The sequence below is a fragment of the Colobus angolensis genome, unplaced genomic scaffold (assembly GCF_000951035.1).
Source record: "Colobus angolensis palliatus isolate OR3802 unplaced genomic scaffold, Cang.pa_1.0 Scaffold8, whole genome shotgun sequence".
Lineage (NCBI taxonomy): Eukaryota > Metazoa > Chordata > Mammalia > Primates > Cercopithecidae > Colobus > Colobus angolensis.
Genome location: NW_012121820.1, coordinates 9,612,491 through 9,634,590, shown reverse-complemented (window position 1 = coordinate 9,634,590; position 22,100 = coordinate 9,612,491). Strand labels below are relative to the sequence as shown.

Below are 22,100 nucleotides of genomic sequence, written 5' to 3'. Positions count from 1 at the left end.
ATCAATAGTGTGAAAATGACCATACTGCCAAAAGCAATCTACAAATTCAATGCAATTCCCATCAAAATACCACCGTCATTCTTCACAGAACTAGACAAGGAGGTGGAAGACCTCTACAAGGAAAACTACAAAACACTGCTGAAGGAAACCACAGATGACACAAATGGAAACACATCCCATGCTGATGGATGGGTAGAATCAATAGTGTGAAAATGACCATACTGCCAAAAGCAATCTACAAATTCAATGCAATTCCCATCAAAATACCACCGTCATTCTTCACAGAACTAGAAAAAACAATCCTAAAATTCATGTGGAACCAAAAAAGAGCCCTCATAGCCAAAGCATGACTAAGCAAACAGAACAAATCTGGAGGCATCACATTACCTGACTTCAAACTGTACTATAAGGCCATAGTCACCAAAACAGCATGATTCTGGTATAAAAATAGGCATATAGACCAATGGAAAAGAATAGAGAACCCAGAAATAAAGCCAAATCCTTACAACCAACCGATCTTTGACAAAGCAAACAAAAACAAAGTGGGGAAAGGACACCTTATTCAATGAATGGTGCTGAGATAATTGGCAAGCCACATGTAGAAGAGTGAAACTGGATCCTCCTCTCTCACCTTATAAAAAAATCAACTCAAAATGGATCAAAGACTTAAATCTAAGACTTGAAACCTTACAAATTCTAGAAGATAACACTGGAAAAACCCTTCTAGACATTGGCTTAGGCAAAGACTTCATGACCAAGGAACCCAAAAGCAAATGCAACAAAAGCAGAGATAAATAGATGGGACTTAATTAAACTAAAAAGCTGCACAGCAAAAGAAATAACCAGCAGGGTAAGCAGACAACCCACAGACTGGGAGAAAATCTTCACAATCTGTACTTCTGACAAAAGACTAATATCCAGAATCTACAAAGGAACTCAAATCAGCAAGAAAAAAAACAATCCCATCAAAAATCGGGCTAGGGAAATGAATAGACAATTCTCAAAATATACAAATGGCCAAAAAACATATTAAAAAATACTTAACATCATTATGATCAGGGAAATGTAAATCAAAACCACCTTACTCCTGCAAGAATGTCCATAATCAAAAAAATAGATGTTGGCATGGATGTGGCAAAAAGGGAACACTTTTACACTGTTGGTGGGAATATAAACTAGTACATCCACTATGAAAAACAGTGTGGAGATTCCCCAAAGAACTAAAAGTAGATCTACTGTTTGATCCAGCAGTCCCACTGCTGGGTATCCACCCAGAGGAGAAGTAATTATACAAAAAAGATACTTGCACACGTATTTGTAGCAGCCCAGTTCACAACTGCAAAAATATGGAACCAGCCCAAATGCCCATCAATCGATGAGTGGATAAAGAAAATGTGGGTGTGTGTGTGTGTGTGTATGTGCATACACATACACACACACCATAGAATACCACTCAGCCATAAAAAGGTAGGAAATAATAGCATTTGCAGCAACCTGGATGGAATTGGAGACAATTATCCTAAGTGAAGTAACTCAGGAATGGAAACCCAAACATTGTATGTTCTTGTAAGTGAGAACTAAGCTATGAGGACACAAAGGCATAAGAATGATACAGGGGACTTGGGGGAAAGGATGAGGGCGGTGAAGGATAAAAGACTATACATGAGGTACAGTGTTCAGATGGTGGGTGCACCGAAATCTCAGAAATCACCATTAAAGAACTTACGTACAAAAAAAAATGTTTTAAATAAGAGTTCCAAGAGTAGCAAGAGGGCTCACTAATATGTGATCACTTTGTCAGTCTCTGCTTGCATCACATTTGTGCTTTTATTGGCCGACACAAGTCACACGAGGCTAAGCTCCAAGACGTTCACACCTCCTTGTTTCTACCAAAAGCCATGGAAACAAGGAGGTGTGAACAAACGCAAACCAATCCTACGATAACATATGAATCTAGGTCTAAAATTTTTAATAAAAGGTATTAGCACACCGAATCCCGCCTAATATACTAGGAACAAGTAGGTTCGTTCTAGGTTGCACAGGTGACTCAGCATTAAGAAATCTGCACTGTGCTGGATCAGAATGGGGGCTTCAAAGGGCCTTGTCTTTCTGTGATCAGTTGTGCTGATGTAACGTGGAGACCCAGAGAGGTGAAGCATGTTGGCTGAGGCCACACAGGGAGTTGCTGAGGAACTGGGATATGGCCTGGTCTCCGCAATTTCTCTGCAGTGCTCCCAGAATGGGGCCAGTGGCTGGCTGACTCAGCTTCTGACCCCACCCCCCTCATCCATTCATGATCCTTGAATCCGTGCCTTCCCACCCCAGGACCCTGCACCACATCTCTTCTGCAACTTTCTCCCCAGTGTTGCTCATGTGTTGACTCTTCCAGGCCTATAAGAGGAAGACAGAAGCAGCCAAGAAGGAATATCTGAAGGCTCTGGCAGCCTACCGGGCTAGCCTCGTCTCCAAGGTAACACCTGGAATCTCCAGGCGCAGCCCTGATCAGAGTGGGGCCGTTTGAGGAATGGAACAAGAACCGGGGCCCGTGGGAAGGCCAGCACCCCAGGTCTTAGAAAGGATGGGTCAGGACTACATGGTCATGTCTGCAGGGCACCTACAGCATGCCAGGCTCATTCTGGGCACTTTACATGCATTTCTTTCCACTGGATTCTTCCAACAAGAACCCAGCACCCAGAGGGGTTGAGCAACTTGCCTGAAAAGACCCAGTTTGTTGAAGGGGCTGCGCTAGGATTCAAACGCAGTTTTGCCAGTTTTATGTGGCTTTTACTTCTGACCGCTGATGGGGCTTGGGACATGCTACCCCAAAATATGGCACCTCGTCACCACACCCCCGGCCGCCTCTGTCAACACCAGCAATGTAGGAAACTAGGTGTGGCTGTGGATGTGTGGCCCAAGTGGAGGTGGGTGGCACACAAATTGGTCCATAAAAGGCCAAGTAAAAGGCGGTTCAAAGTCAAGGGAACAACATCTGCAAAGGCACAGAGGCTGGAAGGAGCATGATTAGAGCTGGCTCAGTGGGATGGTGCTTGTCCCACTGGCCAGGCTGAGGAGCATGGATTCCCCCATGGGGAGGGGACCCCCCAAAGATAAAAGCAGTGGGTGGCTGGATGGTCAGAGCCAAGGGGACTAAGGCCCCTGTGCTAGCTCTGGTTAGTCCAAGCTCTCTCCCAAGAGAGCCAGCCAGGGGCCATGTCAGTGGGTTGCAGAGCCTCCTGGCCTCACAGCCCAAGTTCTGGTTCGTCCCTCTTCTGTTCTCCAGTGACTGATACCTGTCTCCTTCCAGAGCTCCCCGGATCAAGGTGAGACCAAGAGCACTCAGGCAAACCCACCAGCCAAAATGCTCCCACCCAAGCAGCCCATGTATGCCATGCCAGGCCTGGCCTCCTTCCTGACGCCGTCGGACCTGCAGGCCTTCCGCAGCGGGGCCTCCCCAGCCAGCCTCGCCCGGACGCTGGGCTCCAAGTCTCTGCTGCCAGGCCTCAGTGCGTCCCCGCCGCCGCCACCCTCCTTCCCACTCAGCCCCACACTGCACCAGCAGCTGTCACTGCCCCCTCACGCCCAGGGCGCCCTCCTCAGTCCACCTGTTAGCATGTCCCCAGCCCCCCAGCCCCCTGTCCTGCCCACCCCCATGGCACTCCAGGTGCAGCTGGCGATGAGCCCCTCACCTCCAGGGCCACAGGTAAGCAGGGAAGAGCAGGAACAGCCCTCTGTGACTGTGTGGGGAGGGGAAGTGGCTTTGCCCTTTCAAACCCCAGCCCTGCCACTGACCGGTGATATAACCTCAGCCTTGGCACCTGACCTGAGCCTCAGTTACCACATCTAGGAAGTGGGTCTCGCATACCTTATCTGAGATGCACTGGCTGCAGTGAACAGTTCAGAAGTTGCCAGACTGACTCATAGGATATTCCAGTCCCTGCTTCCTGCATCCTCAGCCCTAGCCCTGGTCTTTCCCAAAGCCTTCAAGACCTTACCCCTACTAATTGTTCCACAGAGCTTGCTACAAGGTTCACATGGCCCTTAGAGGTCATTGGGCTTAGTAATTCCATTTTACAGATTGGGAAACTGAGGCCCACAAAGGGAAAGGCCCTGAAAGCAAAGTCCTTCAGCCCCTGATTCAGCCAAGACAAGGGTTGAATATTTCTCAGGGTGCTCTCCTGGGAGCAAGGCAGCAGCCCTGGAGGCAGAGGGGCCGTTCTGGGTGACATGGAGGCAGTGTCTCTTCTGTGTGGACACCCTTGGACACAGGGGCTCCCACCCCGGGAGGCCTGGGACAGGCTGCCCCCTTCTCTCTCCTTGGCTCATGGCCTCCTCCTTCCCCATCTGCAGGACTTCCCACACATCTCTGAGTTCCCCAGCAGCTCGGGGTCCTGCTCACCTGGCCCATCCAACCCCACCAGCAGCGGGGACTGGGACAGCAGCTACCCCAGCGGGGAGTGTGGCATCAGCACCTGCAGGTTAGTCCTCGCCTGTCCCTGCCTTTGTCCTGCCGGCCAGGGAGACTGGGAATAGGATGGCCAGAGATGGGAGGATGGCCACGGGCAGCGTGGACAGGGGAGGACACTGCAGTCACTGTCAGCCCTGCCGAGGGGATCGAGACCTCCGATGACACCGCAGAGCCAGGCCCCGGAAGGACTCTGCTGGCCTGAGGCTGAGCCCTGCTTGGGAAACTGACTAGTCTTCAGTCTTGCTGCTCCTTCCTTGCTCCTGTTTTTTTCACAAATGCTTCCACGTGACATTCACAGATGAGTCCTGCATCTTAGGCCGGTTCCCTAGAAGCAGAGCCTGAGGCAGCAGGGATTGGGTGCCCTTAGAGATGTGCTGGGGAAAGCCTGCAGGCGAAGGGGGCGAGGGAGGCAGGATGGGGTGGGGGAAGGAGCCGAGGGGGGATGTGGCCTCAGCTGAAGACTCGCTTCTGCCTCATCCCGTGGGAGCCCTAGAGCATAAACTGTGCTAGAGTAGCTCCCACCTGGAGGTCAGGGAACTGGTTTTTTTTGTTGTTTTTGTTTTTTTTTTTTTTTTGAGACGGAGTCTCGCTCTGTCGCCCAGGCTGGAGTGCAGTGGCCGGATCTCAGCTCACTGCAAGCTCCGCCTCCCGGGTTCACGCCATTCTCCTGCCTCAGCCTCCCTAGTAGCTGGGACTACAGGCGCCCGCCACCTCGCCCGGCTAGTTTTTTGTATTTTTTAGTAGAGATGGGGTTTCACCGTGTTAGCCAGGATGGTCTCGATCTCCTGACCTCGTGATCCGCCCATCTCGGCCTCCCAAAGTGCTGGGATTACAGGCTTGAGCCACCGCGCCCTGCCGGAACTGGCTTTTTTAACCCCTTCATCAGTCAGCCCTCGGCTGTGGGCTGCCCAGGTGGGGAGTGGAGCCTACTGGGCAGGGCAGCTCCCAAGAGTACAACAGCTGAGAATGCAGGACAGGGGACCCGGGTGAGACACGGTGGGAGAACGGACCCACTGTCTATCCCGAGGAATTAGACACCTTAGAGACCCCTTTCCCCTGCACCCCAGCGTCCTCCCTAGTCCTCCCGTGGGCCTCCGTTCCCGTCCTGCACTCCACCTTTCAAACCCATGCTAACGCCTCCCTCTAGGAGGTCTTCCTGGATCCACACTACCCCAGCTCCGGGGAAGAGTGACCTTTCACTCCAGCCAGCAGGAGAGGGAGGATGCAGTGAGGAGGGACGCTTGCTCCTTCACCCGCCAGCCGGGTTCCCATTCCCTTGGCAAGAACGAGTCCCACAGCCACACCTGGGGGATGTAGTGCCAAGCAGCTGTTCCAGGGATAGCGCCACACCCTGGAAGGCACAGCGCACTTGTTGGGTGGCCACCTTGCTGAGAACCCCTGCCCCCAGCCCTAGCCTCGGCCTCCCAGCACAGGGCTGATTCCTCTGCTGACCCCGCCAGCGCCCTTGGGCACTGAACAAGTGGCCACCACGCATGCCCCGTTTGACATGCCTGGGGTGAGACATACGTGGGTGGGCGGACTCGGCTCAGCAAGAATCCCTTCCCTGCACCCCAAGCACGTGCAGACCCTCCTGCCCCAGCCCTTTCCCGCCCCCAACTTTCCTTCTCAAAAGTCAAAATACTTAGGGCATGTAGGGGAGTGTCACGCAATGTCCAAGCCTCCTGAGGCTGGCCCATCACATCCAGCATGGAGGTCGGACTGCAACAGGGCCCTGTTTTAAAAACATAAAAGGCACCTGTCCCTCCCTTAATTCAGTTTGAGATTTACAAATTCCTGGATTAAAAACGGCTGTGAGAGCAATGGTGACATCAGCGTGCGCCTCGATGAAGGACGGACACACTACTGCCCTTTCACCCAGGGCTGAGGACCAGGTGGTCCCCTGCTGGGATTCCAGGAGGGGCTTGGTGCAGAGTGGGGTGGGGGTAGGGGAGCAGCTGCAAGTCCCTCATTCGGCTGCAGAGGGGCAGCTGAATCCAGTGGGGGTTGGGGGGGCGTGTAGAGTGCAGGGGTCCTGGTGCTCCCCTGGCCTGGGGAGGTACCCAACAGCTTTGACAGCCCCTCCTCTCTCTCACAGCCTGCTCCCTAGGGACAAATCGCTCTACCTCACCTAATCCCGCCTCCCCACCATCCCTGAGGCTCGCTGGAAGGCACTGCTCAGAGCCTGAAGGGCTGACAGCAGAAAAGAGGCCCTGGCCAGAGGCAGGGTGGCCCATCGGAGGGAGCAGTGACACACCCATTGCCGGGGGCTGAGTCTCTTCCTCGACCTCCCACCAGACTCTGCAGAGGCAGCCCACTGCCCGCCGCCAGCCCAAAGAACCTGCAGGAACCTTCTGCCCGCTGACCTGCTTGCTCCAGGGTAACTGTGGACCCTGTCTTCGCCCTGCGCACGGTACCCTATGTCTGGATGCCTGGCCTCGGCCCCAGCCCCAGCTCACGTGGGCTGCCCCTGGCGGGGTCGCTTACCAACGGACACCCACCCCAGAAGCATGGGCCAGGGGGCCGGCCCCCATCATAGACGTGCACATCGGTTTTCCAGTGTGAACAAAAGATTACGAAACCTAGAAACTGTTGGTTCCGTGTAAGTAGTTGACTACGTGTTTTAGAACTGTGCTGAAGACATCTGTAAGATTATTTTGTGGGGAAAAAAAGTAGTTTCCTTTAAGGTAAAAATCATTTTATATGATCCTTAGCACATTTTTAAGTTTTATCTTAAGGGAGATGTGCACAAAAGCGGCTGCCAAACCGTTTCGTCATCCTCACAGCAAGGACCGGACGATTGCTAGCCACCCCGGAGCACCGCTCTCCTTTTAACCATGTGTTCATCTATTTTAAATTGCCAGCGACGACTTTTGTCTATTTATGAAGAAACCTTGAGAACAAAGTTGCAGCTTATCCTACCGTGTGCGTGGTTTTGGGGTTTGGTTTGGGTTTGGGTTCTTGACGTCGTTTGCAGCTGTTTCCTGGCCCTGGCGAGTGTCTGTCTTGGTGCCCAGTGCTTCTCTCAAATCTCTTTATAATAAAACTTCTGAAAAGCTGAAAACAAGTCTGTGTCTCCTTGTCCTTGGTGAGTCAGGGTTGAACCCCCTAAAGTGGCATAGAGCCCCTCGGGCCAGATGGACTCAGGTCAAAGTCTTGCCTGACCTTTACCAGCCCGTGTGGGTTTGTGTGGCTGATGGGAGCACCCTGACCTTAGTCTTGCCCTCTAAAGGGGTAACGGTGGTACAGACCCGTAGGGCTCTTGTGATGATGAAAAGGGTTGTGGGCAAGAGTGCCGCCACACAGGAACTTGCATCGGCTGGTGACAGTGGCGAGCCCTTCCTCTGGAGGATGGGGCCTGGAAGTGAGCAGTGGGAACCCAGGGAGGAGGCCAAGGGGTTTTTCAAACCTGAGTGTAGGAAGCATCCTAGACGGGATTCTTTAAACCAGGTTTCCCAGCAGATATTAGATGGTGATACTAACAACAACAACAAAAGGCAAATAATACCTGACTGTTTTAACTACTTCTGGAAAAATACCAATTGCCTGGTGGAAAGATGCAACGCTCGCACCCTGCATTGCAGCCATTTTGAGGTGGGGGCAGGTGCCCCTGCTCCCAGCCAGGCTCGGGACTCAGATAGAGGAGCCTGCACCCTCAGGACAGCTCTCCCAGCCTCTCACTCTCCAATCACGGTAAACCCCTCCTTCCAGATGACAGCCCAGGAGTGGGGTGCAGTTTCCCCACTGGAGGGCATTTTGTAATCCACTTTGGAAAAATAAGAAAGAAAACCCCAAACAAACCAGCCACCTGCCATCCCATCAGCAGCAGCACCGCAACGTGCGGCATAAATATTTCATGTGGTTACAATTTCCTTTTCTGTGTGGAGCTTGTCAGTAACATGACGGCTTAGACAGTTTAATATTCAACTCTTGCTTCCACGTTTGCGAAAACAGCATCATTGGGATCCACGCAGACAGCCCACAATGACAAGAGTACAAGGCCCTCCTTGTAAAGTGGTGCTGAGGCAGAGGCCTGCTGCCATCCCTCACAGCTGCACCAGGAGCTCAGGAGTCTTCCAAGCGTCCACACGCCAAGGCCAGCCTCTGGGCTGCACGGGACACGCAGAGGCCTCAAGCAGAACCTCAGCACCCTGCCTGCAGATACCGGGGACTGTCGCACGGGCGTGTTCTGGGGCCCCAGAGAGTGGAAATAGAGCCTAAAGGCTGATTTCAGGGCCATGGAGTGGACAGCACCTGTCTTAGTCCATCCCAGCTGCCATAACAGAGTGCCATGGGCCAGGTGGCTCACAGCAACACAAACTTACTGCTCACATTTGTGGAGGCTGGGAGGTCTAAGATCAAGGCACTGGCAGCTTCAGCGTCGGGTGAGGGTTCACTTGCTGGTGTGTAAACATCCATCCTCTCTCTGTGTCTGACAGGGCGGGAGGGGAGGGCACTCTCTAGAATTTAACAGCACTCACCCTAATCCTGAGGGCTCCACTCGGTCACCTTCCAAAGGCCCCGCCCCCAAATGCTGGCCCATTGAGGGTTAGGATTCCAATAATCAAATTCTGGGAGGACACAATCCTTCAGTCTGTAGCACCAATTACAGTGGCTGGCGCTGGTGTCCCCCTCTCCCCGGGCTCTTCTGTTGCCAGAGCCCATCCCCAGGTCCTGAGTGCCATCCCAGTCATTACCTCCTCGAGCTGCCACAGCTAATGACCAAATAATGGAGACGCCAATTCTGTGGTCCCATTCACAACCCGAGTCCCTGGGAGCAGCCTGAAGCCGCCTCCAGCAGCAACACCATCCTTGCTAAGCTCCTTCCTCCCACCCCTCCCTGCAGAGGATGTAACTCTCTTCTGAAAGTACCCGCTCAGGAAATTGCTTGAACCAGAATCCCCATCCAGGCCTGTATGTTTCTAAGGCAGCAGCCTACCATACTGGCTATGCCCATGGTCCAAGTGGGGCCACACCAGTGTTGCTCCAAATGCCTCTGGCTCTGACCTTACCTGTGACTACAAGATTTTCAGCCCTGGAACGACAACCCGAGCCCCACTCCAGGGGCTTCCTCCTTCCTGGGAGGCAGCGTCTGCTGCATGTTTTACTGCTCCATCCTGCAGTGACGGTGGCCACGACCCACAGAGCCTCCAAGAGCCCAGGGTCCCACCTGCTGTAAAAGCACTGGGGTCTCTGCCATGGGCTCTCCCACTCCCCATCCCTGCGCTCCCAAAGCTGCCAGCCCTGGGTCCCCCAGCCTTGTCGTGGGCCAGGTTCTCCCCGCAGCATCCTCCACCTGCCAGGGCCAGTCTGCGGTCGGGGTCAGTCTGTGGTCAGGGTCCCTCACACCTTGAGGCTTCAAGTTATTGCCGTACCCTAGAGCAGTGGCCCCAACATTGTGAACACCTTTAACTCCTGCCTGCAGCCTGCCCCCCTGCCCACAGAGCTGGCCCAGGGACCAACCCCACTCACCCTTCCCAGAGCCAAGCGCCTTCCTCAGGTTTCTCCATCTCACACCTCCCCCTACAAACGCATCTCAGTCCAAGCAGGAGGCACAACCTGGGCTGAGGCTGAGACTGTCCCCCAACCACCCCAGAAGGAAGGCATGGCTGGTCCCAAAATTGCCCACTAGTAATTCCTCCCTGGAAAGATACACATACATTTTTACACTGGATTGGAATGTGGGCAACATGGCACAGATTAATTTTCAGAGCCCGCGATGCTAAAATTCGATGCGTTCATTCAGCAAGAATACAAACAGAGCAGCTCCTCTCCACCAGGCCCTCGGCTGAGCACCGGGGATGCCAGCAGGATGGGGCACAGTCTGCCTTCCTGGAGTTAAGGTCCATTTGGGGAGACAGAGATGGAACACATAATATTATAATATTAGCAACTTCATATTATAAACCACAAAAGTATAAATTTATGAATACCATGTGACCAGTGGAAAAAGGGGAACCAGGGGAATGCAGAACAGGGGTACCCCATCCTGCGAGGGTCAAAGGCTTCCTGGGTGAGGTGACATCTGGGCTGTGCCCCGACAAATGACCAGGGCTGGAGTTAGGACTGGCACGTGCTCCCGTGTGCCACACTTTCCTGAGCACACACACCCCCAGAGGCTGTGACTCTGCAACTGTGAACCTCATCAAGAATTTCAGAGAATTCTCTCTGGAGGAAATTGAGGCAGAATCCACAGAGCTGCATAGGGATCTCTTTAAATTGGAAACAGGGTGGCTGTGCTCAGATTGAAGATGAACCTCACGAGTGGCGCTTATTCCCAAACATTCGCCCTCTGCAGCCATCTCCCGGGGTCCAGGCCAGCTCTGACTCCCAGCATGGTGGTGTAGGGTAGTGCATGTGTGGATGGTGAGTGTGGAGGTGGTATGAGTGTGTGCAGTGTGGTCTTGTGTGTTTCATATGTGTGTAAGGGTGAGTTGTGTCCATGTGATCTGTGTGTAGCATGTATGGATGCATAAGTGTGCTGTGCATGTGGTGGTATGCATCTGTGTACATCATATGCATGCCTGTGCATGGTGTGCTTGGCGAGGGCAAGCTCTATGTGTATAGGTATGTTATGTGGTATGCATATGTGTAGCTAGTATGCATGTGTGGGTAGGACATACTTATACACAGCACCCAAAACACATACAGATGCATGCACAAACACATGCACTCACACACACATCAAACTTGGCACATTACACAGACCCACATCACACACACACACACACATGCATAGCATATGGACACACACCACATACCACACGTACACCATGCCCATGCACACGTGCATGCTGCATGTACACACATCATGCAATAACACAAACATGTATACACACATCACATACATACCACATATAAGCCCATCACACACACATACACACATACCAAATGCATACAAATGTCCTTCATAACCCCCATCCACTACTCAAGTGCATCTTACACATACATGCCCATCTCATGCAGACATACATGCATGGACACAAACCACATGACCGTTCATACTGCTGCACAGCACATGCATATACATACATCAGTTAGCATGGAATTATCTGTTCTTGAAAGTTTGAAGTAACTCCCATGCATAAAAGATCTGATGTGCTGTTACAGATTCAGGAGTTTTAAAAACATGTTCAACCCATCAGTAATTAACCAGCTCTGCTTCCCAAATTACCCGAAAGGAATAACCTCAAGCCCACAAAACTCTGAAGGGTCGTCAGAGTGAGAGGCAGTGTGGGGGCAGTGGTTAGGAGGGAGGGCTGCTTCACAGCCTGCCTGGGAGAATATTCACTTGGCTGCCTACAAGTTGTATGAGCTCAGGCAAGTTTCTTTTTCTTTTTCTTTTTTTTGAGACGGAGTCTTGCTCTGTCGCCCAGGCTGGAGTGCTGTGGCTGGATCTCAGCTCACTGCAATCTCCGCCTCCCGGGTTCACGCCATTCTCCTGCCTCAGCCTCCCAAGTAGCTGGGACTACAGGCGCCGCCACCTCACCCGGCTAGTTTTTTGTAGTTTTTAGTAGAGACGGGGTTTCACCGTGTTAGCCAGGATGGTCTCGATCTCCTGACCTCGTGATCCGCCTGTCTCGGCCTCCCAAAGTGCTGGGATTACAGGCTTGAGCCACCACGCCCGGCCGCAAGTTTCTTAACTTATGTTTCCTCATGTCTAACTTGGAGATAATAGTCTCCTCCTCAAAGGACTGTTTGTAACAATGAATTAATATAGGTAAAGTCCTTAAAATAGTATTATCATTATTATATAATAATATTTAATCTCTGCACTGGAAGGTCAAGTTTCTTGCATTGTGTACTATTCAGGATGTACTAGGCTACGCTGCAGGAACAGCTCCCATCTCAGCAGCTAAACCCAATGGAGTTGATTCCTTCAAGCCTCCTCCAAGTCATCAAGACTATCTGGGGATCCAAGGTTCTTCTCTCCATTGGCTCTGCCACCCCCTTCACCCTTGGAGCCCTACCCTGGGAAAGCCAGCCAGTGGTGAGTGAGCTGGGGATCCTGCAGAAGCAGGAAACGAAGTGATGCCTGTCACTGTTTCCCATTCCCTGATGGCCACAACTAGTCAGCAGGGATGGGAAATGGAATCATTCCAGAGAAGGAGTCCCCAACCCCTGTGCCGGTCCGTGGCCTCTTAGGAACCGGGCCACACAGCCGGAGGTGAGTGGTGGGCGAGCGAGCATTACCGCCTGAGTCCCACCTCCTGTCAGATCTACAGTGGCATTCGATTCTCAGCAACATGAACCCTATTGTGAACTGCGCATGCGAGGGATGTAGGTTGCACGCTCCTTATAAGAATCTAATGCCTGATGACCTGAGGTGCAACAGTTTCATCCCGAAACCATCTCCCCGCCACCTGCCAGCCATGGGACAGCTGTCTTCCACGAACCTGGTCACTGGTGCCAAAAAGGTTGGGGACCGCTGTCCTAGAGGAAATGTGCCTTGGAGGAAAAATGCAAGTTTGTGGAACTCACTGCGATGCTTTTGCCAAATATGACAACACATTTTCAGGGGACAAACATGTTGCCCAGAGAGGCCAAGGTACTTGCTGGATGTCACATAATTTGCATGAAGCCGAGAATTAAAATGACATCAGACCCCACATATCTCCTTTTCCAAATTTCCTCCACTTGCACATAGGAAGCAAAACTCCAGGAGGGAAGAGAGCTCAGGCACTAAAGCCCTGGGGGCTTGACTTGCAAAAAACACCCAGATCATCACTTTACACACAACCCCAGCAACTTTGTCTTCCAGCCTCTAGCATATAAGGAAAGTCAGCAAAAAACTGTCTGCTAGAGGAGGGCACACCAAAAGCCATGAGAAGCAATGCTGGGCAAGGGAAGGAGATATAAGAACTCAAACTTAGCAGTCTGGGGACATTTGGTGCAGGATCAAACAGCCCTATGCACGCCGGTTGCCCCTGCAGGCATCATCTAACATGCTTTTAATTTTGTCTTAAGTTTCAACACATATAGGGGGACATGCATGAGTTACTAGACACATTCATTTCTGCAAAATGGCCTGATCCTGGCAAAGTGAACCAGATGAGCTGTCATTGTCCTTCGAATGAAGGAAAAAGATGATGACATTGGGGAGTGGATCTAGTCTGGAGAGGGAGGGCTTGGCTGAGGACCAGAGAGGACTTCAGGCACAACAGAGGTTGCACAGCATCTGGCAAAAATCAGAGACTGAGGATGGCGGCAGCTTTGGGGTTCTAGGACCAACCCTACCCTTTCTGGCTGTGACACCTGGAAGACTTTCCACTTGGAGATCTGGTTTTCTCATATGCAAAACCGTAATGGTAATAGGTATGGCTCAGCCTACTGAGTAAAGAGACAGTATGTGTGAATTGCCTGGGACAATTTAATATAATAAATGTTGTTTGTTTATCTTTCTCTAAGTCTTGCTTTCCTTATCTGAAAAATGGAAATACTATTACCATTCCCAGAGGACACTTTTTGGGATTGCAAATCATGGTGTATTTGTAGGGGTCTGGCTCCTAACGACTCACATTCTCAAGTTTTATTATGTGTGTTTTTTAAGAACCTGGCCCGAGAATGAAGAGACCAGTGTCACCCTTAATCTCTCTGGTCCCCGTTTCACTCTGCCTGCAGGGTACAAGCTTTGCTTCTCTCCTCCCCAGTCTTGCTCCTGCTACCAGAAGGTGCGGCCACCCACCACCCACCTGCCCATCTCTCTGCCAGCCTGGCCTTGCCTGTGTTTGACCTTCTGCCTTAGAGCTCTGCCTCCAAGTGGAGGAAGGCTGCCTTCCAGAGGTTTCTATCAAATACAGAAACAGGTCAGTTGGCATTCATTCAGCAAGCATTTAATGAACTATTAAGTGTCAGCTGCTGTGGCAAAGTGACAAGTGACACAGACCAGGCAGGTCTCCAGCCTTCTGGATGTCAGGATAGCAGGACAAATAAGCCCTAAGCAAGGACACGTGCAGACGCAGAGAAGACTTCCGATTGGGAGGCTGCTGAGAAGGGCCGAAAATCGCTGCTATGAGCAAGAATAAAAGGAGGCCTGTTTTAGATGGGGAGAAGGTGGGGAAGAAAGGCCTTTTGCGGAAGTCCCTGGAGGGTCTGCCCCAGCCTGCAGTCATTTTCCTGCAGGGCTCGGAGGTGTGGACGCATACGGGTGCTGACCAGGGAGGAGCCACTGTCCATCCTTCTCATGAGCTCCAGGGATGAGTGTGAGGGTCCAGGGGCGGGGAGGTGATGTGTGGCCCCACTGCGAATCAACTCCTGCCATGCTTACACCCTCTTTCTCCTCCGCGGGGATCTCTGGTCACCCTCCTGGGCAACAGGAAAGATTCCAATCAACATTTTCTTATACGAATACGCTAATGAATAAACAGGAAGTGTAAGGTGGTGACAAGATATGATAGGGTGACATGACAGGAGACAGCGTGTGGCACCTCAGAGAGGGAACGGAGCTGACTGTTGAGTGGAGACCCAAAGGAAGCAAAGAACTGGCAAGGACAGTACCAGAACAGAGTTCCTGGCAGAAGAACAGGCACACAGACGCCTGGGGTGGGAAGATGCTGGCTTGCTCTGAAATAACAAGGAAACCAGCATTGGCTGCAGAAATGGCCAAAGGGGAGCATGGCATGAGATGAGTCTGAGAAGCCGGCAGGGGCCTGAACAGGCTGCAAGAGGCGTTTGGACTGTGTTGTAAGAACAATGGGAAGTCATCTAAGTTTAGTAGAGGCATGACCCAAATGGCAGTTTTACAGGATCCCTCTGGCGGTTCAGAGGGGAGGGGAGGGGAGGGGATGGTGGGGGTGGAGGAGTGGGCTGCACAGTCATCCAGGGGAGAGGAGGTGGTGATGTTAGACAAGGGTGGTGACCGTGAAGGACAGGAATCCAAATTGCCACGACACAGAATGCCACTGGAAACTGGACATGTACTTGTGGGCACCACAGTTGAGAGCACTGGACGAGGAGCCCGCAGTCCTCAAGTCAGAACCTCGGCCCTGGGGCCTGCACCACTGTGCATTTGCCATGTGAATGTTGTGCCCCCTGTACCCAATGCCAAGGCTGACTTTGAGGCACGGGAAGAGAATCAGACGACAGAAACGAGCTTTCTGAAGTTCAAGGGCAAAGCAGTTCAAGAAACCACTTTGAAGAAGTTCCAGTCACCAGAGGAGGGATGCAGGGGCCAGCTGTGATTTCACTGTTGCCTTCTGCTGTGGTCTGAATTGTGTCTCCCCAAAATTCTTATGTTGAAGCTCTGACCTTCAAGGTGATGGTATCTGGAGATGGGGCCTTTGGTAGGTGACAGGTTGAGAAGAGGTCACAAGGGTAAAGTCCTCATCATGGGATCAGTATCCTAAGAGGAGACACCAGAACCCCTCTCCCGCACACCAGGTGAGGACACAGAGAGAAGGCAGCCGTCACCAAGCCAGGAAAGGCCCTCACCAGAAACCAGCCATGCGGACACCTTGATCATGGACTTTCCAGCCTCCAGAACTGTGAGAAAACAAATTTCTGTTGCTGGAGCCACCCAGTCTGTGATGTTTTGTTATGGCAGCCTGAGCAAAGACACCCTCAGCATTAGAAACGGCCCTAGGGGGAGAAGCAAAGGGGACTCAGACCTGGCAGTGTAAAAATCACACTGGTGGTGCCCTGCGCAGGCCTTTCACACAGTTTTAAAATAGAAGCAACATCTACATGGGTGTAATGGTCCTAATTTTCAAGGTCCTTGACTTCAGCTTTAAAACTGGCCGGGCGCGGTGGCTCAAGCCTGTAATCCCAGCACTTTGGGAGGCCGAGACGGGCGGATCACGAGGTCAGGAGATCGAGACCATCCTGGCTAACACGGTGAAACCCCGTCTCTACTAAAAAATACCAAAAAAACTAGCCGGGCGAGGTGGCGGGCGCCTGTAGTCCCAGCTACTCGGGAGGCTGAGGCAGGAGAATGGCGTGAACCCGGGAGGCGGAGCTTGCAGTGAGCTGAGATCCAGCCACTGCACTCCAGCCTGGGCGACAGAGCGAGACTCCGTCTCAAAAAATAAAATAAAATAAAATAAAATAAAACTTTAATAATATAACTGCAGCCGGGTGCAGTGGCTCATGCCTGTCATCCCAGCACTCTGGGAGGCTGAGGCAGGCCAATCACCTGAGGTCGGGAGTTCAAGACCAGCCTGACCAACATGGAGAAACCCTGTCTCTACTAAAATACAAAATTAGTCAGGACGGTAGTGCATGCCTGTAATCCCAGCTACTCAGAAGGCTGAGGCAGGAGAATCACTTGAACCCGGGAGGCAGAGGTTGTGGTGAGCCGAGATCATACCATTGTGCTCTAGCCTGGGCAACAAGAGTGTAACTCCATCTCAAAAAACAAACAAACAATAAAACACTTTAATAAAATAATCAACCCTTGGTATCTACAGGGGATTGGTCCCAGGACCTTCTACAGATACCAAAATCCACAGATGCTTAAGTCTCCTATTCAAAATGACATAGAATTTGCAAATAACCTATGCATATCTTCCTGTGTATTTGAAATCATCTCTAGATTACTGAAAACACCTAATCCAATATAACTGCTATGTAAATAATTGTTATACTGTTCTGGTTTTATTTATATTAATTTTTACTGTTGTATTTTTAAAAAATATATGTTTGATCTGTGATTGGTTGAATCCATCATGCAGAACCCACAGATACGGAAGACTGACCACATATCCCTGCCTTAAAAAGTCAAATCAGGCTGGGCACAGTGGCTCACGTCTGTAATCCCAGCACTTTGGGAGGCTGAGGTGGGCAGATCACGAGGTGAGGAGATTGAGACCATCTTGGCTAACACGGTGAAACCCCGTCTCTACTAAAAAATACCAAAAAAACTAGCCGGGCGAGGTGGCGGGCGCCTGTAGTCCCAGCTACTCGGGAGGCTGAGGCAGGAGAATGGCGTGAACCCGGGAGGCGGAGCTTGCAGTGAGCTGAGATTGCACCACTGCACTCCAGCCTGGGGTACAGAGCAAGACTCCGTCTCGAACAAAAACAAAAATAAAAAACAAAAAGGAAAAGTCAAACCAGACCATGAAGCTTATGATGTCAGGGTGTCCTCTGCTCTTCCCTCCTTCAATCTGTGACTCTCGCCACCTGGGGGTAAATACTCTTAACTCTTTTTAACAACGGAATATGCACACACTATTACTTGTTTTATAGATTTTTTTTTTTCTTTTTTCTGAGACAGAGTCTTGCTCTGCCACCCAGGCTGGAGTGCAATGGTACAATCTCGGCTTACTGCAGCCTCTGCCTCCCGGGTTCACACCATTCTCCTGCCTCAGCCTCCCAAGTAGCTGGGACTACAGGTGCCTGCCACCGCGGCTGGCTAACGTTTTGTATTTTTAGTAGAGACGGGGTTTCACCGTGTTAGCCAGGATGGTCTCGATCTCCTGACCTTGTGATCCGCCCACCTCGGCCTCAATAGTGCTGGGACTACAGGCATGAGCCTAGCCGATTTATAGATGTTTTAATGCCTTTTATTCATTTCTTTTCATGGAAAAAGAGGATTTAGTGCTCCTCCTCCATCTTGCTTCCCCCTCTGTGTCCTCCCAGTGAACTACACAATCACTGTGGTTAATCAATATTCCAGACTTACATTATTCCTATTCTGTAACTGATGTTTGCTGATGGGTCAAAGCTATGTATTTTTTTCCTTGAATAATTTTTCATTTTTGTTTTTCATGTGCTTAATTTTCCTTCCTGTCACTCATTTTCCCCCAAAGCTCAGAGCTGTAAACCCCTTCTGATTATAGCCAGACACTTTGTGCTCCAATCTGATCTCTTTCTCAGGCAGATTCCAGCCATCATCAGATGCTTCCTGTTATTACTTAGCAAACCCCCCTGCTTTCCTCTATGATGGGCCCTCTCTTTGCAGGATCCCATCCATTCCTCCTTCCTATCTTGCTTCTTTGTTGTGGTGGAATGCATCTTCCAGGCCCTTTCTAAGAAAGGATGGATGAGAAATAAAGGTGCAGTTCTGCAAACGTTTTCGTCTTACCCTCACACTTGATTGACGATTTGACTGGGTAAAGACATCTAGGCTGAAAATAACTTTCTCTCTGAATATTGAAGGCACGGCTTCATTGACTTCTCGTTTCCAGCCTTGCTGCTGTTGAGCGTAGAATATTATTCTGCCTCCCATTTCTTTGTATACTGCTTACTTTTTGCACCCTTCTCTGGTAACTTTTAGATTTTCTCTTCATCCACCATGTCTTGAAACCTCACAGGGATTTAGGTGGGTCCTTCCTCACTCTGTGGGTGGTAGGTGGACCTTTCCAACCTGAAGAGAGCCAGACAGCATCTCCCCTTCCAGCTTCCTCTATCTTACTCCTCGACCATCTTTTTGAACTTAGAAACCAAGAATTTGGCTTCTTTATGCTCTCATCTATGAAGAAGTGGTTCTCATCACTAATAGTAAGAGTGTAACAAACAAAGCACATGCATTAATTCCTCCATGTGTCTTACACAGGGGAGTGGGGAGTAACAGGGTGGTCTCCAAGCTCCTTCCTCTTCCCGTGTCAGGCTGGTTTTTTTTTTTTTTTTTTTTGAGACAGGGTCTTACTCTGTTGCCTAGGCTGGAGTACAGTGGTGCGATCTTAGCTCACTGCAGCTGCCAACCTCCTGGACTCAAGTGATCCTCCCACCTCAGCCTCCCGAGTAGCTGAGACTACAGACACGTGTCACCACACCTGGCTAATTTTTGTAGAGACAGGGTCTCATCACGTTGGCCAGGCTGGTCTTGAACTCCTGAGCCCAAGCAATCCTCCTGCCTCAGCCTCCCAAAGTGCTGGGATCACAGGCTTGAGCCACGGCGCCCTGCAAGGCTGGCTGCTGACCAGACTTATCCTCAGCTCAGCCCGTCCTGTCTCAGTCACTGCCCAGCCCACCTTTGATGGACAGCATATTAATCAGCTTGGGCTACCATAAAAACAGAAATGGTTTAAACAACAGAAATTAACGTTCTCACAGTTCTAGAGACTGGGACTCCAAGGCCAAGGTGCTAGCGGGCTTTGTTTCTTCCAAGGCTAGATGGTCACCTTCTCTCTGTGTCCTCACATGGCCATCCCTCTGTGCCTGTCCGCCTCTGGGGTCTCTGTGTGTCCAAGCCTCTTCTTGTAAGGACACCTGGTAGATTGAATTAGGGCCCCCCTAATGGCCTCATTTTTAACTTAATCACCTCTTTAAACACCCTGTCTCCAAATACAGTCATATTCTGAGGCACTGGGGCTTTGAACTTCAACTTGTGAGTTTGAGGGAGCACAGTTCAGTTAGATGGGGAAATCCCACAGTGCTGGTTAACTCCAATCACTGGTTCTCAGGCCAGGTGAAAGGAAACAGACGCAAATCAGGAAGGATTCTGTGAGTACACAGTAACCAGGTCGCTCTGCTGGGAGGGTAGTGCAAAGTCGAAACACAGCATGCTCCACCTCCAGCTCACCACTGTCCAGCCCAGGAAATCCACACGTCTTTGCAGGTGCCATGCACGCTATGCTGACAGAGCACAAGGGACATTTACTGATAGGTCCAGGGCAGACATTGAAGGCCAGGGCTCCTTCACGCATCTCCACAACGACTCTCAGTCACACCATTTGTTAACTTTCCTGGGTGCCTTCCTAAACCTCCAAGCTTCCCTGGAATCCCTTGACTCCCGTCCAAAATATATTATTAGTATAAAGGGAGTCGACAAACTCATGATCACAAGCTGCAAATTCCAGTGACCTCAGGGTCAGGCAGGTAACATAAGCAAAGGAAGGAGACAGGGGGACATATGAGAGGAAGTGGTGAGGACTGGGGCTAAGTGGAGAGGGGCTGCCCTGCCAAAAAGCATTTAAATTCAATGTGTGTTGGAACACTGCCAGCCACAAACAAAAACCACCAAACACAAACCAACCAACAAAACCAAGTTTGCTGACCAAATGCGGCCTCCAAGCATGTAGTTTGTGACCTTCACTGAGGATATGGTTAAAAGGACAGGCTTTGAAGATACAGACCTGGTTTTGAATTTCACTGTGTTTCTGCGAAACGGTCTGGTCCAAATGTTAGAGATGTATAAGAAATATATGAAATAAAGCATGTAGTGCTTAGTGCAGACCTAACACATAGCAAGTGCTAAATTAATAGTAGCTATTAATATTACTGTGGTAAATAAAAGTAGTGATGTGATTTTAAGCCTTCTCAGCAACAGTGCGGAGAGTACTCACGTGTGGAGTGGTGGTGTCTCCTGGTGGTCATAATTAGGAACTGCAGAGCAGTGTAGCAGGCCTAACAGAATGACTAGGAGCCAAGCGGGCTTTAGGGTGAGACAATGGGTTTGAATCCAGTTCTACCATCTGTGAGTGGGTGACACAGGTCATTCACCTCCATGCTTAGCCTCCATATGCAACTGCCCTACACCTACAACCCCACGGAGTGGCTCTGACAACTTAACAAGACAATGTAATGTCACTTCCTATGCAGTAAAGCCCTTAATAAGTGCTATGATGCTAGGATGATCTAGCATGACGTCAGAACTCAGAACACCCCAGCACCACACTGTCAACATCCTTCTCCCTTGTGAGAAGGTGAAACAGGTGGGTACCCGGTTATTTTTTCTTTTATCGGGTGGCAATGGGAATGGATTACTCCAGACCAGAGCCCCTGACCAGAAAAATAGACCTGCTGTAGACACCTGAAATTCACTGGAGCAAAGTATTCCTTTGAGTTATGCATTGCTCTATCCAGACTTCTCTTTTGAACCGGAAGTTCCCCGGCAGGGTGACTGTATTAGCCCCAAATACCCACGTGAGGTTGAGTTTATCAGCTGCTCCCCGCCTCGACAGGAGGGGCCTGGGGGACACTTTGTGCTGTCATTATCTCCATTTGGGCCCCCACCTCAGTCACAGCCTTCTGCCCACTTGCCATTGCTGGCCTACAGAGCTGGCTTCCCTGCCTGCCCGGGATGGGAGACCCTGCCTTCAAGCTGGCTCAGTTGTCCCCAGGAGGTGGAGAACCAGAGGCCAGGCCTGACCTCAGACAGCAGGGTCCCCCCATCCCGCGGCCCTCTGGGGGAGCTCCCCGCACCCAGGCCTCCTCAGCCCTGCTCCTCTGCCCCAGGTCCTGAGCTCTTCTTCCAGCAAACAGCAGCGGCATCTGTCTGGAAACACAAGAAGGGGCCTCCACTCGTATCCTTTCCTGCCGCCAGATGGAGAAACAAAAACAGGAATAACAGATCACGCTGCCAGAGCACGTGTGCTGGGGCCCGTGCCGGGCACTGCAGACCCACTGGCTCATTTCATCATCTTGCCAACCCCATGTGATAGATACAACGATCGTACACATTTCACAGATGAGAAAACTGAGGCTCAGAAGGGTGAGTGACTTGCCCAAGGTCACAGAGCTAGACAGCAGGAGAGCCTGGGTGGGAACCAGGCAGACCACTGCCTGACCCTTCACCATGGTGCAATGTTTACCCAGTGATGAGCCATCCCTTCCACCTCCAAATCCAAGAGGCCTGCCGCTGACTGACCGAGATCCAGCCCATTACTCCACCATCCAATCGATCACACATGAGCACAAATTATCGAATTGACACTGACCCACCCTGACAAATGTCACTGGCCAAATGTGTAACTGGTCA

At 51.0% G+C, this 22,100-nt stretch overlaps 1 protein-coding gene across 4 annotated transcripts in view; it reads left to right on the top strand.

Annotated features, from left to right (window-relative positions):
• TOX2 (TOX high mobility group box family member 2) overlaps positions 1 to 7,526 on the top strand; it is a 158,022-nt gene extending 150,496 nt beyond the window's left edge. For 3 of the 4 annotated variants that reach the window (XM_011929023.1, XM_011929024.1, XM_011929021.1), the window contains 4 exons: positions 2,390 to 2,470; positions 3,305 to 3,700; positions 4,348 to 4,475; positions 6,561 to 7,526. In XM_011929023.1, the coding sequence (XP_011784413.1) occupies positions 2,390 to 2,470; positions 3,305 to 3,700; positions 4,348 to 4,475; positions 6,561 to 6,597 (642 nt within the window). In that variant the 3' untranslated portion in view covers positions 6,598 to 7,526. The remainder of the gene's footprint in view (positions 1 to 2,389; positions 2,471 to 3,304; positions 3,701 to 4,347; positions 4,476 to 6,560) is intronic. The other variant, XM_011929022.1, reaches the window with a different exon arrangement.
• The last annotated feature ends 14,574 nt before the right edge of the window (positions 7,527 to 22,100 follow it).